Source organism: Kryptolebias marmoratus, linkage group LG8 (genome assembly GCF_001649575.2).
Source record: "Kryptolebias marmoratus isolate JLee-2015 linkage group LG8, ASM164957v2, whole genome shotgun sequence".
Lineage (NCBI taxonomy): Eukaryota > Metazoa > Chordata > Actinopteri > Cyprinodontiformes > Rivulidae > Kryptolebias > Kryptolebias marmoratus.
The window spans coordinates 8,499,531-8,516,829 of NC_051437.1; the positions used below are offsets into that span (position 1 = coordinate 8,499,531).

Sequence of the window (17,299 nt, forward strand, 5' to 3'; positions counted from 1 at the left end):
TGTTAAGGCGAACGCTCCTGCTCGCTGCTCAGATTGTCTGTTTTGAGGCGAAATAGTCTGTTTGAGTTCATTAGGATTTCCTACACACCCTTATTCTGCTAGTTTGAATCAGCAAGTGTGTGCAGTGAGTTCTGCACGATTCATACGCACCGCAATGTGAGTTCAGCAAATCCGAGTGAGACCGCCCCATCTGTGCTTCTTCTCCACTGATCCCGGGCCCTGGAGGCTGCAGAGGGCTAATTGTGGCCCCCTCGTCTTTTCTCCCGATCTTTTTGTTTTTACTCAGTGTTGGGGTCAGGAACGCTCCCAAGTGACCAGCGGCAGGAGCAACAGCCATCGGCCCCCGCTGAGCCTCAGTGATTAGAGACCCCCCTCCTCCCCCCTTACCCTCCCCCTCGTCCCTGTGTTTCCCCCACTGACCCGGGTCGGGGAACATGTTCTCTGTCCTTCTGAAGGGCAGAGAGGGGGGAACGGCAGCTGACGAGAAAACATGCTTCGGTTCCCAAGGATGACCCTTAGTCGCTGTCGGAGGATGAGCAGCAGCTTCTCTGGTGGGGATGAAAGAGGGCCAGACACATTTTACGGGACAATGAGCCTGATTTTTTTTGTTTTTTTTTTACCTGACTGTATGTTTTATACCTTCATTTCTTTATTTCACCTTTATATTTAAGTGTGTTTCAGTAGTGATTACTTCAGTAACATTAGTACAAGCTGAAATAAATACTCTGTCTAATGTGAACACCAGAACAGCTAATTTAGGTGATAATTATTATGTTGATCATACATGCAGTCGTGTTTCTGCTGTATGTTACTGTTGCAGTTGTTGAGGTGTTTTTGTGTGAGTATTTATGTCCCATTGTCCAGCTGTTAGCAGCCAAAGAGACAGACCTGTTACTTTAAAAAAAAGGATGAAGCTGAGGAGGGATTAGATCATGAACTAGAAGGAAAAGAACAACTAATGTGTGTTAATTATATGTAATTTAGTTAAACCTTATCATTTATAAGACTTATCATTTATAGACTCTTTATAAATATGGCCTATCGTTTTTCGTTTTAGACCTTTAAACCAAATAAATAGTTTTCAAAAGTAGCATTGATACATTGTTTTCTGAAGGCGTCACTAATAATTGGTTGTGACCAACTGGGATAATCTGCAGTGCAATCAAAAGAACACAAATCATATTTAAAGATGTAAAGTAGCACCACTGCTATAATTAGGTTGTGAAAAATCTCATAATTTTATCTATCATTTAATGTTTTTTTTAATATATTAGACCCCATCTGTTTTGTTTTTTGCTGATAGATACTGATAGTATTCATGTGTGGTCCATTCACTGTTCCTGCAGCTTGTAGACCAATAAAAAGTGTACTTCTGACATCTACTGGACAAAAAAAGGTAAACAGATTTTTTTTTTTTATTTGGTGTAAATCACTCTATGTAATACAAGATTTAAAGAACATGTTGATAAAGTTTTAATAATATGCAAAGGTAATCATTTAGATGTGTTTTAAAGGTCCCAAACTTGGCACAAAAACGTGTCAAGAATGCTGAAATTGGTTGGAGTTTCATGTCTGTAAATTGGATGTCATACAAACAGTCAGTTGTGTTAGATTAGCATAATTTTTGATCACTTATCAAAACTTTTCTCTTAGTAAAAACAGAAGTATTAACATCCCTTACAAAAAGAATACCATCTTCTATCGAGACTTCACATGTGGAAGGAAAAATCTTTTTCATTCACATAAAAACACATTAAATAAACACCTAGAATTCCTTGAACAAAAGCATATCAAACATCCAAACTAAGTTTTAGATTAAACTCATCTTTTGACTGATGGAGTTGTAGACGTTTTCTTGGAACTTCGAAAATAACTTTACGCATGAAGTGTAAAGTTACACAGAGATGACTCTCAATTTCTGCCTCACCAAATTTAAGCTCAACATTTAGAAAATTCACAGTTACAGACATTGTTGTGTTTGCTAATGTCTACCAGCTGTGGCGGCCATTTTAAATCCAAACACTTTAAATGGTAATCAGTTGTAAATGATCATAGAATGATTATTTTCTGAAAGTTTCATTAAAACCTGCTCTGGTTCATAAGCTATTTATCATAGTTATACATCAGATATTTTGCTAACAAGCAGGTAAACACTTTATCTTGATATTCTTTTAATCTTGACCCCTAGAAAGAGATATTCAGCCCCTTCGGCAGGTAAACCAGTGCAGGTAGTAGTCGGCATCCAGTCACAGATTTTATTTTAGGACACATTAACCACAGATGTGAGAAAAATATTCTGTTCTGTGGGATGTTGTTCTTCACTTCATAAAGTTTTTTTGATTGGTCTGCATGACTTTGCAGTGAGTACCTTTCAATTTAAAACGAGGTGCTTTTTAATCCACTTGCTGCCACTCATTCAAGAAAGCTTCATTTTCTGCTGTTTAACTTTTCAGATTAAAAGCACAAGATCTTCATTTTGAGTGGCTCAGACTGCCTGTTTACCTTTTGTTCCTGTCTTTAGGTAACCTAGGATGGCATCGACATTTTTTATTAAACATTTAGCAAAACATTAAATAAACATATATTCCATAAGTGTGTTCCTTCAGGTGAGTCTCCAGCTCTTGTCAGACGGGCGTCATGAAGGACACTGAGAGTTGCACATGTCTCCTGACTCAAAGAAGCGGTAAATGTTAACCAGCGGGAACATGGTGACCGAGCCGACGAGTGAGCCCGTCTGTGCTGCGGCTCCACACCAGACCAAGGCGCTGTGGCTTCGGTCTCTCAGGATAACGCCCACCATTACTTTCACATACGACAGCGTTCCAATGAACAGGAGCCATGAGAGTACCTGGCGAGGACAAAAGAGCGCTTTTCTTAGAGAACCTGTGAACCTGTTCGATAGACAAGTCAGGATCTCACACTAACGGTTCAGATAAAAGCTCTTTCATCACTAAGGCTGCAGGCGTTGAACTTTGACACTTCTGTAATAAAACCCCCGTCTGTGCATGTTTGCGTTTGACTCACAATAATCGCCTCTCCCGCTGCAGTCCCGCGAAGCAAAGGACAGGGACTCATAGCTGCCATTGCCATGTTGTAGCTGCCGAAGCCGGTCCCAAACACGGTCAGCACACCAAGAAAAATCAGAGACCTGAACACAAAGGAGGTCTCCTCAGTCGTCAAACAAACAAAGACTGATTTACTTTTAAAAGGAATGTCTGATTGACATAAACCCGGTGCCCAAGTTACTTAGCCGAGCAGCGGTGGAAAAACAAGCTAAAAACCAAGGTTCTACATTTTTCAGAATAGTCTTCTAACAATGTCCAAGTACCCATGAATAGACATGAATAGAATAAGAAAAATAAGCATTTTTTTTATTTGCAAATTAAGCTGAACATCTAGCAATAAATTGCATTAGCTTGAATGAATAAAAGTACAGCACTTGACCTTGCCAAATAGTGAGCCTGCTTCAGTGTGTGAACAGTGTTTTATAAATGATTGTTAATGTTTTATAAAGCATTAGGAAACCCTTTATAAAGGGGCTCTTATAGTGAAGTAGTACCGAAAAGAACCTAGAACCTGCCTAAAGCTTTACTGTTTTATAAGAGGAGAAAAAAGTCATATTTACCTGTTTTGAAAGAACATTGCAACAGTGCAGGCTACTGGGTTGGCCACAGAGGCCAGAGCTGCAGAGAGGTGGTAGACGAGGTTCCCGTATGGCATACAGGAGTACGTCTGGACAGAGGGCAGCAGTCCGTTGGTCGCAGCATTAACCCAGACCACAAGAAAGTAGATGTAGGTCAACTGGTACACGGAGTGTTTTGGGTTGCTCAGCAGAGACCTTCGTCCGCCTGGTCCATCCTCCCGGCTTTTCTCACCCCCTCCATCCGTCTCTGCTCCTGGGTTTTCCAACCCGGAGCTGACAGATGGTGCCGTGTCCAGCATGAGGTTTTCTGTGGACAGTTCGAGTGTCCGAGGAAGCCTGTTCAGCCCAACAAAAGCAGCCATGCTTATGCACATCATGGCTGCTAGGAAGCCGATAAACACCTCCGTGGAGAAGTTTGGAGGAAGATACTCAGTTTGGAAGAACGTGTCCCCACCTGTGTGGTTTCCCGGAGCCTGAGAAGAGTTGACGCACTTGGCCATGCCGACGCCTTGTGCCAAAGCAACCACGCCAGGAACGAAACCACTTAGACCCTCTCCAATAAAATATGTGGTAACGTATTTGGCTGGAAGCTGCATCATAAAGGGGAGAAACGTGACGGAAGAAGTGCAGTCCACCAGAGCAAGGAAGAAGGTGAGGATGAAGAAGGCTGTGCTGTGCGGCGCTCCGGCCACAATCGTAGTCTTGTCCCAAAAGAAGACGAGCAGGATGCAGGACACGATGCCGATGGCGAGGATGGAGTAAATGACAGCACGTTTGTGGAGACGACCTGGGCACAGTTTGTGCATGACAGTGACTAGCAGAGGCCCCAGGTTGGCCAGCTGGATGATGACTGTGAGGAAGGACGGGAGCTCCCAGCCTTCAGGGAGAGCGTTGACGATGAGCGGGAGCTCCACCCACAGACCGTTCACAGCCACCCAGGAGCCGAGGCCGAAGGCGCAGGCCAACACATGCACGAGCAGGGCCATACTGCAGGAGGGCCACCTCTGCTGCCTGTCAGACCTGAAAAAAAAACAAACAGAAAGAGGCAGAAATAACGCATCCGGAGTTTAATTTAATCTAGATCCTAGATTACATTTAATTTCAGAATTTCTGGTTTTGTCTGGTAATTGACAAATGAAATGATTGATGCTACTAAAGTTATTGAAAAACAAGGAAATTTGTTTTCTGATTTTTTTTTTTTTTTTTTCATTTTTGTATTCAAAGACATCAGTAAGTTTTTGTAAAACTAAATGTAGCGACTAAGATCCAGATAAGCTGCTGGCCGAGTAGGTTTTTAGTACTGTGACACATCTCCAATATGCCATGATGAGCCCCACTTGTGTTTTCGTATTTATTTTTAAGAGTCATGTCAATAAACTGTGGCTTAATCAAAACCAATACCAGGACTAAAAAAATTATGCGAAATGACGTTCTAAATAATGATCTTGAATGATGATTACAGCTTAAGACTGACAGTGCCTAAGTTGGACGGTCAACAGAAAAGTTTGAAAAAAAAACCCTCACCCAACTACTTCCTGGGTACGCCCGTATCCAATGAATAACATGCTACTACACCCAGAAGCAATCATCTGAGGTATAGAAAAACTTGAACACCTGTGCCACCATAACAAATAAACAAAATAAAACGTTCATTTTGGCTCTTACTGTAAATACATTTGGAGCAGTCGTTTCTGAGTCTGTATGAAATTCTTAGTGACTTTTTTCATAAATAAACAAGGGCTCTAGGATTGACAGCTGGACAAAACTTATTTGGACACTTTCACATGGTTTGGACAGTGTTGCAATCTGGATCGCTCTCCCTGAGAGTACCATCATAATCTTTCTATTTCTTTAGGTATTTTTATGGCGAAACCAGGACACAAGATTACACCCGAGGAAGGCGGCGGGCGACAAGCAACTTCCACCACCGGCTTTATCTCACAAAGTTACAAAAGTCAGTCTTCAGGTTGTAGAATCTCTCCTCCCGCTTCCTTTAACTGTTTTCTCTCTTCTCGGCTTTTCAAGAAAACAATTCTAAGACCAAAAAAAAAAAAAATAGTTTTGCTCAGACTGCGGAACAAAAGACAAGGGGAAACATCTACTTACAGACCCACAAAAACAAACTAAAACATGCTGAACACCACACTCTGAGTGTTTATCAGCGGCTGATGATACATCTCTCAGGCATCTGAGAAATGTATCATCGACTTCTTCAGCTGAGATAAATTTCCCTCTCCTGTCCAAACTCAGAGTTTAAATACGTCATCGTTCTCTGAAAGGCGAAAAGTAATAAAAACCTGTTAAAACACTTGAATAATTTCCCCTCGAATAATTGCACACAAATAATAATGATCAGTAACCGTTTTTCATACTTCAAAGGTTTCACAATCACACGAACAGATTTAATTTCTGCATAAATCGTGTTTCTCATGTATTAGTTTAGACGAGGCGTTGTCTGTCTTGAACCGATCAGGCATTCGTGAAAGTTACACGTGTCTGAACGATGAAGACTCAGTGACGTCAGGATGAACTTTTCTTGTAGAACAGTAAAGGTGGGGGAAAAAAAAGAGGGTCTCTTCATGCTACAAAATGCTTCCAACGCTTTGTTGAATCTATGACATGACTAATAAAGGCAGTTCTGAAGGCAAAAGCGGGTCAAACCCAGCACTAGCAAGGTGTGCCTAATAAAGTGAGTGTAGATTTACAGCTGATTAACTTTAGTAGTCAACCCATTTCACAGCTAATCGACCTGAGAGTAAAAACATGGCTGTAGCTCAGCCAGTTTTACAGATAGTGAGCGAGAGTGTGGTGATACCTGACAAAGGTAGAACTTACAAGTTGTTTTGGTTCCTGAAAGCCCCGAGTGGAACTTGCTGTCATTGTAGACGTCAGTAACGGGTCGACTTCAGCGGCTCTTGGACAAACACTGGAGTCTCCTGCTGGAGAGGTCAGAGTCCACTGCAGCTCCACGGATCAGCTCCCCTCCAAGTCAATGGGCAGTGCCTAAATGTGCGCTCATCTCGCCACTACAACCTACTTTTATTCAGGTCACATCTGTCCTGGAGGACTTTGAGGTGTTCTTGACATTTGGACAAATAAAAAATAAAAAAAAAGAAAAATTCACTGAGATTTGCTTGGATTTCCTTTGCCATGTTTAGTAACCATCAGAAAACTACAAGATTTTTTTATTTTTCTCATACGTTGCAACACACATTTAAAAACGTGTCATTTTAAATTAAGAGTAATTTAAATTTTTTAAATGAGGAACTTTGCAAAATAATATTAACTACCATTAAGCAAAACTTATCATTACTAAAATTCTAGCTCTAAGTTACAATGAATGTGTAAATAAAGGATGTTTTCAGCTTCACAGAGACATATAGTTCACTCATTTATAGTCACACTGACTTAGTGGTTCCCAAAGTTAGGGTCAGGAGCCCACTGTGGGTCTAAAGACACCAAGTGGGGTCTTGAGAAGATCTACAGGAATCGGTTAACTTTAAAAACGATTGCCTGTTGCATATTTAGATTTACCTGTTACAAAAAGATAAAAACAGCTGTTGTAAACAGATAAAAAAAATAAGGCTGTTTGTCTGACTGGCTTATTAACAATGTTTGTGCACGTTAATCAGCAATCGCTGGGGTCACGAATCTCAGCAGCTTTTGTTTTATGGATCGAAGGCTGGGAAGTTTGAGAATCGCTGTTTTAAAAAGCACATTGGACTGAGTTGTAGCCTGCATCGCCCCTGCTGGCTGCAGATGGAAGCTACACCACGTCTCCAGTCAGGACACTCAGTTTGACACATTCACTGAGGAGTTTTATGTCAAATTATTTTCTGAAAACGCTACAAAGGCGGTCATGCTCAGTAATGGAACAACACTTTTCGTCATGAAGAACCCCTCATTCTCATTTAGTCACATGCATCCCTTTCATAAAACAGCCTTTTGTGTCATCTGACTAATAAATAACAACTTTTAACAGCTTCTTATTCCCAGTGATGTTTCTTGTCTTGCCCTCACATGGTTCCAGCAGCTCCAATTAATATCTAACCTCATGTGTTCAGACGTTTGCAGTGTTTTAAACCAGCTGAAGTGAACCCAGCCTGTACCATGTTGTTCCAGGCTGAAGGGCCGCGATATGAACCGCTGTCTTCAGCTTGTAGTCTGTGAAGCAGATTTAAGGATCACAGGTGTGCTTAGCAGAAAGTACATAATGTAGTGAGCCTTGTGAGAAATCATTAACTTCTTGAAATTAATTGAAAGAGGAGTCAGTACAGAGACTGGCTCATACAGTGGCTTAAAGGGAAATTTTCCTTTTTCTAACCAAATGAAAACCTCACTGAGATCAAGATCTCATCTGCAAGATGACCTGGATTTAGAAAATTTAAAAAGAAATACTCTTGTTAGTTTAAATGTTCACCAAAAGATGCTAAAGTTAAATTATATAACATAAACTGGCTGTAAATATACACTCTCTTCCTTATGTTGAGTTCTACAGTACATTCAAACATGAGTGTTTAGGTCGTACAAGTGTTTAGTATATAAAATCTTAGGTTTAAATTTGATTGTATGAATTAAAACTCCTGATGCTTTGCTTGCTGGTAGTTGGTTTTGGCTGCTGTTTTTGTGGATCTTTATTTGGGTCATAGTTTGCATATCTGTTCTGTAAAGATCTGCCCAACCAGTTTTGCTACATTTGGTTGCATCTCATATATCTCTAAAAGGTTTAGAAATGATCTGCTTCTCTCTTCTGTCACATTATCAGTAACACTAATAGCCCAGTACCACTGAGTCCTGTGGACCGCATATTTTAGATTTACACTAATGAGTTCTAAATGCACACATGTAAAGATGCTCGAGTTTGTTAGAACCATTATATAGCTTTAACTTAGCTAAAATAACAGAAAATGTGTTGTTGAATATTAGCATTCACCACGATCCATCAGCTTATTGAACCACGTTTAGCAGAAGGGCTTTTCTGTTTTATCAGTCTCTCACATTGATGTAGAATTTGGCCCACTCTTCTTTCCAGTGTTGTTTCAGTTGAAATTCGCTGACATTAGTTTCTGCTCAGCTCTCTTACGGTCCGACTGCAGCATGTCAGTCAGGTTGAGGTCTGGACTCTGACTGGACCACTCCAAACACCTCGATTCTTTTCTATTTCAGTCATTCTGTTGTAGATTTGCTGTTTGGGATCATCGTCCTGCTGCATCATGACCCAGTTTGATCAGGACTTCAGCTGTCAGACAGATGGATGACTGTCAGTCGCTCGGTGACTCCGGTGGCTGCACAACAAGCCCAAACCATCACCCCTCCACCCCTGTGCCTCACAGTTGGTATGAGGTGATACGCTGGGTTTGGTTTTCTCCAAACATGGTGCTGTGCATTATGGGTAAACATCTCTACTTCGGTCTCATCTGTCTAAAGGAGTCTTACGGTTCATTCAGATTCCAAACTGAAGTCGTGCCGCCGTGGGGGTGGTGTCAAATCCAGCAGTAATATCATATCTTTGCTGTTACTGTGCATGTGGACTAGACGGTGAACTGACAAACTAATAATCATAAACAAACCTACTTTCAAAGCAGATTTTACCATTTTAAAACAAATCAAATCTATAAAATTTCATACCAGTTCATAAAAATACTTGTATTTAAACCATTACACCGCTATCAGTTTCACAAAACACTGTTATTTCATCAAAAATATTATGTCTGCCAAAAGTACTGGAAGTGCTACAGCTAACTGCTGCTCCTGTCATTCGCACTTGGAAATAAGCACAAAACTTTGTGCTAGTAACTGTGTGATGCAAAACTGCCAGCAGTGTAAAGGTTTAGAAAATAACATTTGCATGAACTGGTGTAAAGGTTTGAGATTACAGTTGTTTTAAGACAGAAATCCACTTTAGTCTCTGCTGGAGTCGTTAGCTCCTTAATCTGGTCAGAGTTAAACGTTTTCTTTAAAGTGAGGTTGTTCAAAGAGCCATCTACAACAGGTAAGATATTAGGTCTTCATATTATTTTCCATAGAAACCCACTTTAAAATCTCTGAACTATTCCTTTAATGGTGCCTTTCAACCCTGATGCAGCGGGTGCTTGTGCACAGACACAAACAGGACGTCACCTCTGAGGAAACACGACACGCAGAATGAAAAGGATGAAAATTATTATTTTTTTGTCTCAGTTTGTAACTTTCACTTCTTCACTTGTGTTAGTGTTGCTGCTTTTTAATCTGCAAGATTATGGCTGCCACAGTCTGTTTGTTAGCAGAATAACTCACAAACTCCCGGACAGATTTATCCAGAGATGAGATTTAATTCAAATTTGAACGTTTTCTTGTTATCACTATTCTACCTTCGGCAGATGAATGCAGTTTTAAACCATTTATGGTCCCCTTTTTTCTACTCTTGTTTTTGTCATGACTTCTTGGATTGCTGTCGTCTAACGTCGTCAGGTCGTCTCTTTGCTGCCTCTTTCTGATTTTCACGCATTTAGTTTCCTTTTTTGAAACTATTATCTTATATTGTTTTGATTTTTATAGTTCAGGCTCTTTGTGTTGTTATACATAAAGTTATATTTGTTATTTTCTTGTCTTTTGAGAGTTTTTGCAATTTAATCTGAACCATCATCCAATCTGCAGCTGAGTGTATTTATGAACCCCCCAACTCTCCATTTTAAATAGAAGTTTTGGATCTTTGTAGGCGATTCATCTCATCTTATTTTGAGTCAGTATACACTCATATAATTAAAGTGTTCATAGGCCTGTGTTGCCTATTCAGTCATCTTTTTATCCTTATAAAGAGCCAGTGAAAAGGTGTACAGTAGCTCATTAGCACAGCTCTTCATTAATCTTAAAATGCTTAATTTAAATAACAAGTAGAAATAATTTAGGTTTTTTCCTTACTTATAGGAACACCAAACATAACGTGTTGCTCCTTTAAACCTTCGAGACCTGCGACCGGTGAGCAGGAAACACATTTATCAGCCACATGAAAGCATGAATAAAAATTTATGAAAAACATGGAAGGAAGTAAAACAATTTTGTGATTACATCACATGAAGCTGCAAAGACAGTTTCACAAGTCGGGGATCTGCTCTGATGTCAAACCGGACCATGAGAGGTAGCCGACTTCACATCTCGGTTCAAGCGTGGTACAAACGCAGACCTACAGTATGTTTGCATACGATACAGCTCAAATTCAGATTCAGTGGTACAGGTGCACAAGGTTTACAAGTCCTACACATTTATGCATTTGAGAAGCTTGGAAGGGAAAACAAAAATGTATCTTTGCAAGCACATGTCAGCACACCCAGAAGAAAATCCTTCATTCAGCCACAGGGAGGGGGGGGGAACAAAACAACATAGTTACTGCCACATGTTATGAAAATGGGCTTCATGGGTGCATCTGGACAGAGGATTAGTTCCTTTGTTTGGTGGGATATGCAAAACTATGTTAAGTGGCTGCTTTCTATCATACAAAAAGGCAACGCAAAGAAACACACATGAAGTTTGTTATTGTACAATCAGCATTTTTGAGGAATAATTTCAAAAGATTAGTACGATGTACACTACTGGAATTATTATATCTGGTGTAAACTGATGCGTGCATCCAGGGCTCCAGTGATGGAAATCTGAGGGGTTTGAAGTGATGTTCATGAATGAGGGCTTTTTTTCCTAATGCAGATATGTGTCCATGTGGGTCTAACTGTATCTGCTCAAGCCTTTACTTGTGTGTGTGTGTGTGTGTGTGCGTGTGTGTGTGCATGTTTTAGCAGGAGGTGGACCGCTGCATGGCCAGGGATGGAGGAGAAAGAGGACTTGAACGAAAACGGAGAAATGAAAGTTAAACGAAAAGGGGAGAAAAATGCAGGTAGAGGGATGCGGCAGAAGCTCAGTTGGAGTAGATCTGGCCCTCGGGCGGCTGAGGAAGCTTCATGTTTTCCTTGCACGCCATGAGCCGTCGCAGCTCCAGCAGCACCATCCGAATGCTGTAGGAGTTCTGCCACTTGGCCAGCGAAGTCACCGCGTGCATGTCAACCTGCGGGGAGAACAACACGGGGATGGATGGAGGTGAGGTCACACCCTGTGAAGCTCGTAAAACTCGCAGAGTAGGTTTGTCAGCCTCAAATTGTACATATTAAAAACACTGACAAATTGACTAGATCCACTAAATCAAAGTTTAAATAATTAAACTAGCTGTCTGAGCTGAGGGCTTTGTTCCCTTAGCCTGGCTTGTCAAAGCCTAAAACTCCACTAAGAAATTACAGGTTCTGATGTTACTTTGTTAACTCGGACTTCCTGCTTTAGTTTATGTGCTCGCATGTTGTGACTTATTAATGGAAAGTGAAGATCCTAACAGGAAAACACAGTTTCCACAATCAGGACAAGAGAAGAATATTCTTCACATGTTGCAGAAAACTACTCAGAGCAGGCCACCTGCTGCTGCTTAGGAAGATCTGAACGCTTTAACTCCACAATCAGGAGGTTTATTTAGCTCTGACACCATCTCATAACGTGCAAATCACTTTATTAAATATTCTCTAAGGCGCAGAGGTAATGACAAAATAAATATAACTGTTTAATGGACGTCTCAGCAAATCCAGACAAAATATAAAAACATTCAGCCTATTTCTTCGACATCAATCAGTTCTGGTTCATATAGTGAATCTAAACGTTTCATTTTTGTTTTTTCATCTTTATTTCTTCGTGCGGTCTAACTGCAGCTTCTTAGTGGCACCCTGCAGGAAATATAGCTAATGTGTATTCAAGTTTGTGCTGAAAATCATAGATGTACCTAAAACCTGATGTACCTACAATTAGAATTGTTGTGCCTTTATATTTATTATGGTGATTGATTAAAAGGAAATATAACCCTGAACTAACATTGTTAACAGACTTAAAATGGCGACCGAATTTGTATTTTCATGTTATCTGACAATCCAACATTTATTTTGAATCTTGCAGCGCTGGGAAGAACTATGATGACATAAACGTAGCCCGATATTTCCGTCTGGTAGATCGTTAGGAACAGAATAAGTGAACGGGTTTGGCCTCTTACTGACATTAAACCGTAACTCTGTTACCGTGGCGATCCAGCCACGCTCGAACATCGACACTGAAAACTCTCGCTTTCAGTTAAACACAGCCGGCTGAGTAGGAACTCTTGCTTCATGGTTTAACACCCCCCCCCTCCCCACCGTCAGGTGCAGGTTTTCCTTTCACCGAGCCAAATATCCACAACTGCTTTACGTACCACACCGCTGGAAGTGTGCACGCCATTCAAGTTTATCTTCGTCACAAATCTGACAAACGGCGGCGAGTCTGGGTATTCTGGCCCACATTCTACCTTCAGGTTGTACATCCTGTTTTCGTAGCTCGTCTGTAAGCAGAGGAGTGGAAACAGATGAGAAGTCTAAATGGCAACAAACGTCACACAGCGTTCATTATATGAAAACAGGTTAAATTACTCATGAAGTTACTTTTAAAAAAACTCTTGAAGAGCTAAAGTTAAATATGTCAACGTCTTTCTGAAGGAAAGCCTACTATAAAGGAGATATGAATCACACCTGCGTCTTCCTTTTCATCACACGTAGAGCCTGATCTACAAACCTGAGCCCTTCCAGTCACACACAAGTCCATTAACCTTTTGTCTCTGCCTCTTAAACTCCAGGCCTCAAGGGCCGCTGTCCTGAAGTTTTAGGTTTTCCTGCTCTAACACACCTGATTCAAGTGGTTTAATTACCTCCTTGTTTTCCAGAAGAATGTCCACAAGTCATTCATTTAAACCAGGTGTTTTAAAGTAAGAGCACATCTAAAATGTGCAGGAGAGCGGCCCCCCTGAGGAACAGAGTGCTTTACAGTAAATGTTTAAAATGGCCCCACTGACCCTTGGAGGGCCAAGGATCACCCCTCTCCACCGCGTTAAGGTCATGTCCTCGTCATCCTCCAGACCCCAGCTCACCGTGCCGTCTCCCACACCTTTCTGACCTTCCTCCAGCTCCTCCAGGAGCCGGAAATTGCGGGGGACTTTAACGCCTGTTTGTGGACAAACACACAGAAAAGAAAAAAGGCAAGTCACGTACATCTCCGGCAGGGCAGGTGGAATCAGGTGCCACCGGAGCCGTGCCTGGCAGTGCGTCATTCAGACACCCAGAGGACAGGGAGAGGAACGCCTTTGCTGAGCAGCGTTTTCAAGCGGGGTGTGTGCGTCTCTGCTGGGACGGCTGGGACATTCAGCGATGCCGCAAACCCGGTGTGTCACATCCGTCCGCAGCCTCAGTAAATACAGTGTCGTGGTTCAAAAACGTTCAGGGTCGCCGGGTGTAAATGACGGCCGGCAAAATCAGGCCGATACAGGCGTTACACCGTTAACCAGCAGCACAGGAATCATTTCGCAAGTCATCATGCAGCGGCTCGTTGTCTCCTTTCTTCCCAACTTAATTTACGTTAGCTCGTTGCCATGGCTTCCGGCTCGTTTTCTCCAGCTTTTTCGTCCGCCGCAGTTGCCCCGCGAAGCCGGCGGCTGGTCTCGCTGTCAAACGCAGCCGCCCGGGCGTGAAAATTCATTCCGAAAACCGTCAAGTTCGCCCGCTGTGTGCCCCACTCCCATCACTTACCTGATCCGGCGGCCACCGCCATCTTGTCGCTACGCAGCGGGGGCGCGCATTGTGGCCAGCGGTGAGCGCGCGAGGAAGAGGAAGACAGCGGCGGCCGTTCGCTTCCTTTGTTGTCTCCTGAAAACAAACTGTTAGCTGCGCTGCTAGCAGTGACAGGAGCTGCCTCGAATGGCTGCTCTGAGCACAAGACAATGAGTGCAAGTCAAGTTATTTGGACATTATGACAACTTTACATATTTTTTTACAAATAAACACGGCATGTGAGGGGGTTAGTGGCGTTAAAGAGATATTCCGGCCACTTTGAGGTGCAGTTCTGTGAGAACAGTTTTAAGAACTAATACAGCTTTGTCAGCAGCTTTAGGCCCCGTTTACACGACCCTGTTTTTAAATGAAACCAGAACATTTCTGTTGCGTTTTGGCAGTCGGATTCTCAGGCCCTGTTTACATGAGAACGAGCTTTCCAAACGTTAGTGTTTTTCAGTGTTTATTGTGGCAAATCAAGACAAAAAAAAAATGCATTTACTTTAATTCAGCTGAGCTCATTGAATCTGCCTTAGTTTTCAATGCAAGGCAGGGTTGCCAGATAGGAAATGACGAATTATCATAGTGTTGCTTTAAAATTATTGTATTTTGACCCAAACTATCATATGTGCTAATTGGCGAATGTGCCCAGAAAAGGAGGGACACTTGACCCTAAAATTGTGTTACAAAAATAGTAATTATCATATATCTGGCAACTCTGATGCAAGGCTTTCAGGGATGCTTGCATGCAGTCTGGAGCATGTAAACAGTTCTGTTCAAAATGGTGACTACAAGAGAGTTTGTTTGGACCAACAGTCAGGTTGGGTTGCTGCTACTTGTTGAAAATGGCGAGCAGCACAAACAGCACCCTGTTTACTTCTGCTGATGATGTACTCATGCATGCGCAGAACAGCTGTTGCCTGCAGCTGTCTGTGGTACCCATGCGTGATTTCACACTTCCTTTGAAATTCAAATGGGGGGGTCTGCGAAGTTCCACTCTGAGACCTGGGTTCAAAAAGTTTCAGTGTTAGGCCTAGTCCACACGTAGCCAGAATATTTCCACCACATCGTTTGAAGAAATGACACCATCCACACAGGATCGTTTTTTAAAAAGTGTTCATCCACACGAACCTGCTGAATTTCACTATTGAGCGCTGTTTTAAACATGCCAAACCCATAGGGAGCATGTTTAAATCATCATCATTTATGATCGCTGATCCAAAACTGGCGATGGCGACGTTGAATGGCGGCAGCACTGTGCCTCTATATCTGAAGGGACAGCTGGTATAAAACCGCTGCCCTCCAAGCGCTCCTTCTCCTTTGCAATTCAATGTATTGTAGTAGTTGGGTTTGTAAAAACAAACTGACAAAAAGTACCAAGGTAAAAATCAGCATCTCTCTGATAGCAGACATTTTCCCTTTACTGCGTGGTCAAACAGTAATAATCGTTGCATATGTGACATCAGCACCGCATTACTTGTCGCAGACTATAATGCTCGGACCTTTAAATCTCCGTTTACCAACGTCCACACACAAACACAAAAATTGGAAAATTCGCAAACCACTTTGCTAGAGGTTTCATTATCATCATTTTTAGTGCTATTAAACGGAGGTTACGTGTGGATGAAAGCCCAAATTACATAAAAAAATATTCAGTTTACCAGATATCTGGCTACGTGTGGACTTGGCTTGAGAGAATCCGACTGCTGTTGTTGTGTAAAAAAAACAGCCAAACTGCAGCAAAAATGTTACAGTTTCACTAAAAAAACAGCATTGTGTAAACGGCCCCTCAGAGCGGAAGTATTTGGAAACTCCAGACCTTGGTGTGAAATCACACATACGCATTACAGACGGTCGTAATCAACATTTTTTCTGCGCTTGCACGAGCAGATCAACAACAGTAACAATGGCGGACAACGGTGCTGTCATCCTTTTTAACGTGTAGCAGCAACCCGACCTCACTGTGGTTCCAGAGGAACGTACGTGTATTCTCCATTTTGGATGTAGCTGCTTTAATGCTAGAGGTACTGAAGTTTCTGCGTGCACGAGCGCGTCGTTGAAATACAAAGCTCACAGCGCCAGCTAGTGGCCTGGCATGGAAACTACAGCAGCTTCAACAAGCACAGCATAACAGTGTAAACATGCAACTTTCTGAAAATCTCCCAATGCTTCCAGGAGAGCGTTTCCATGTAAACAGCAACTCAGTTTGGAGAAATAAGAGTTTTAATGGCAAAACACACAGGTGGTGTATGATGCGTGTCAAAAATTACACCTCAAATATGTTCATTTCGCTCTCTGCTGCAGCACGCACTCTCCACTTGGACATCCAGGTTCCCGTAGCAGGTCTTCTATGCTTTTTTTTTTTTTTTGACAGTTCTAATCTTGTTTAGTTTTAGCCCCGTTTCATATCAAGAGTTTAAAGTTGAAAGAATCATTTTTGAGGTTGAGAAACATAATCCCAAATCTCATCATTTTAAAGACAACGGCAAAAAAAAGATACTGCCTGGCCTCCCGTTGCTTAAGAGATTGGCTACTCTGGTGAGAAAGAAAACATGTTATCTAATGATTTAAAGTTGATTTGTGTTATTACAACCCACTTCAGCTTGATGTGTCCTATATGTTCAAATGATGCGTCGCACCGTGGCCCTCCTGGTGTTTTAGGTTTAACTATGATAGGACTAACAAGCTTACAGCTAGTCTGAACGCAGCCAAGACTAAAGTGGACTGCTGCCATTGTAAAACCACTCCAGTCTAAAAGATTGCAGTTCCTTCAAATGCGGTTTTATAACCCTTTACGTTGCCGTCAGTTTCGCAGTACAGCTGTTGACGTGAAATTCTGTGGCTATTTGCAAGCATAAGTATTGGAAGCAGCAGCTAGCTGTAGCACTTCTGGTGCTGCTTGGGGTCATTTTTGGCAGGAATATCTGAATATTTCTACTGAAAAAAACAGTGAAATGTAAAACTGAAAGCAATCGACTACGACTGTTTTGAGATTGGGGCCAATTTTAAAAATGCACCAATT

The 17,299-nt window shown here is 41.8% G+C and overlaps 2 protein-coding genes across 2 annotated transcripts; both read right to left on the reverse strand.

Moving 5' to 3' along the window:
• Window positions 1-1,423: 1,423 nt before the first annotated feature.
• Window positions 1,424-6,782, reverse strand: slc52a3 (solute carrier family 52 member 3). The gene is made up of 4 exons (XM_017439025.3): window positions 6,479-6,782; window positions 3,626-4,663; window positions 3,025-3,148; window positions 1,424-2,848 (listed from the first exon to the last, which is right to left on the reverse strand). The coding sequence occupies exons 2-4, from the start codon at window positions 4,627-4,629 to the stop codon at window positions 2,636-2,638; spliced, it is 1,341 nt and encodes a 446-aa protein (XP_017294514.1). The 5' UTR covers window positions 4,630-4,663; window positions 6,479-6,782; the 3' UTR covers window positions 1,424-2,635.
• A 3,847-nt stretch (window positions 6,783-10,629) lies between these two features.
• On the reverse strand, window positions 10,630-14,403 carry ube2v1 (ubiquitin-conjugating enzyme E2 variant 1). Its single transcript, XM_017439032.3, has 4 exons — window positions 14,257-14,403; window positions 13,527-13,675; window positions 12,894-13,019; window positions 10,630-11,678 (listed from the first exon to the last, which is right to left on the reverse strand). The coding sequence occupies exons 1-4, from the start codon at window positions 14,276-14,278 to the stop codon at window positions 11,532-11,534; spliced, it is 444 nt and encodes a 147-aa protein (XP_017294521.1). The 5' UTR covers window positions 14,279-14,403; the 3' UTR covers window positions 10,630-11,531.
• Between the last annotated feature and the right edge of the window lie 2,896 nt (window positions 14,404-17,299).

Bases quoted from the DNA above. Each gene is read 5' to 3' on its own strand.
- slc52a3 (XM_017439025.3), bottom strand. From the start codon at position 4,629: ATGGCCCTGCTCGTGCATGTGTTGGCCTGCGCCTTCGGCCTCGGCTCC. The intron at 3,149-3,625 runs GTAAATATGACT...CTTTGTGTTCAG, and splicing joins GCAATGTTCTTTCAAAACAG to GTCTCTGATTTTTCTTGGTG. The intron at 2,849-3,024 runs GTGAGTCAAACG...TGTCCTCGCCAG, and splicing joins CAGCGGGAGAGGCGATTATT to GTACTCTCATGGCTCCTGTT.
- ube2v1 (XM_017439032.3), bottom strand. From the start codon at position 14,278: ATGGCGGTGGCCGCCGGATCAG. The intron at 13,020-13,526 runs GTCAGTGGGGCC...CTCTGCTTACAG, and splicing joins TGATCCTTGGCCCTCCAAGG to ACGAGCTACGAAAACAGGAT. The intron at 11,679-12,893 runs GTACGTAAAGCA...TTCTCCCCGCAG, and splicing joins TGCACACTTCCAGCGGTGTG to GTTGACATGCACGCGGTGAC.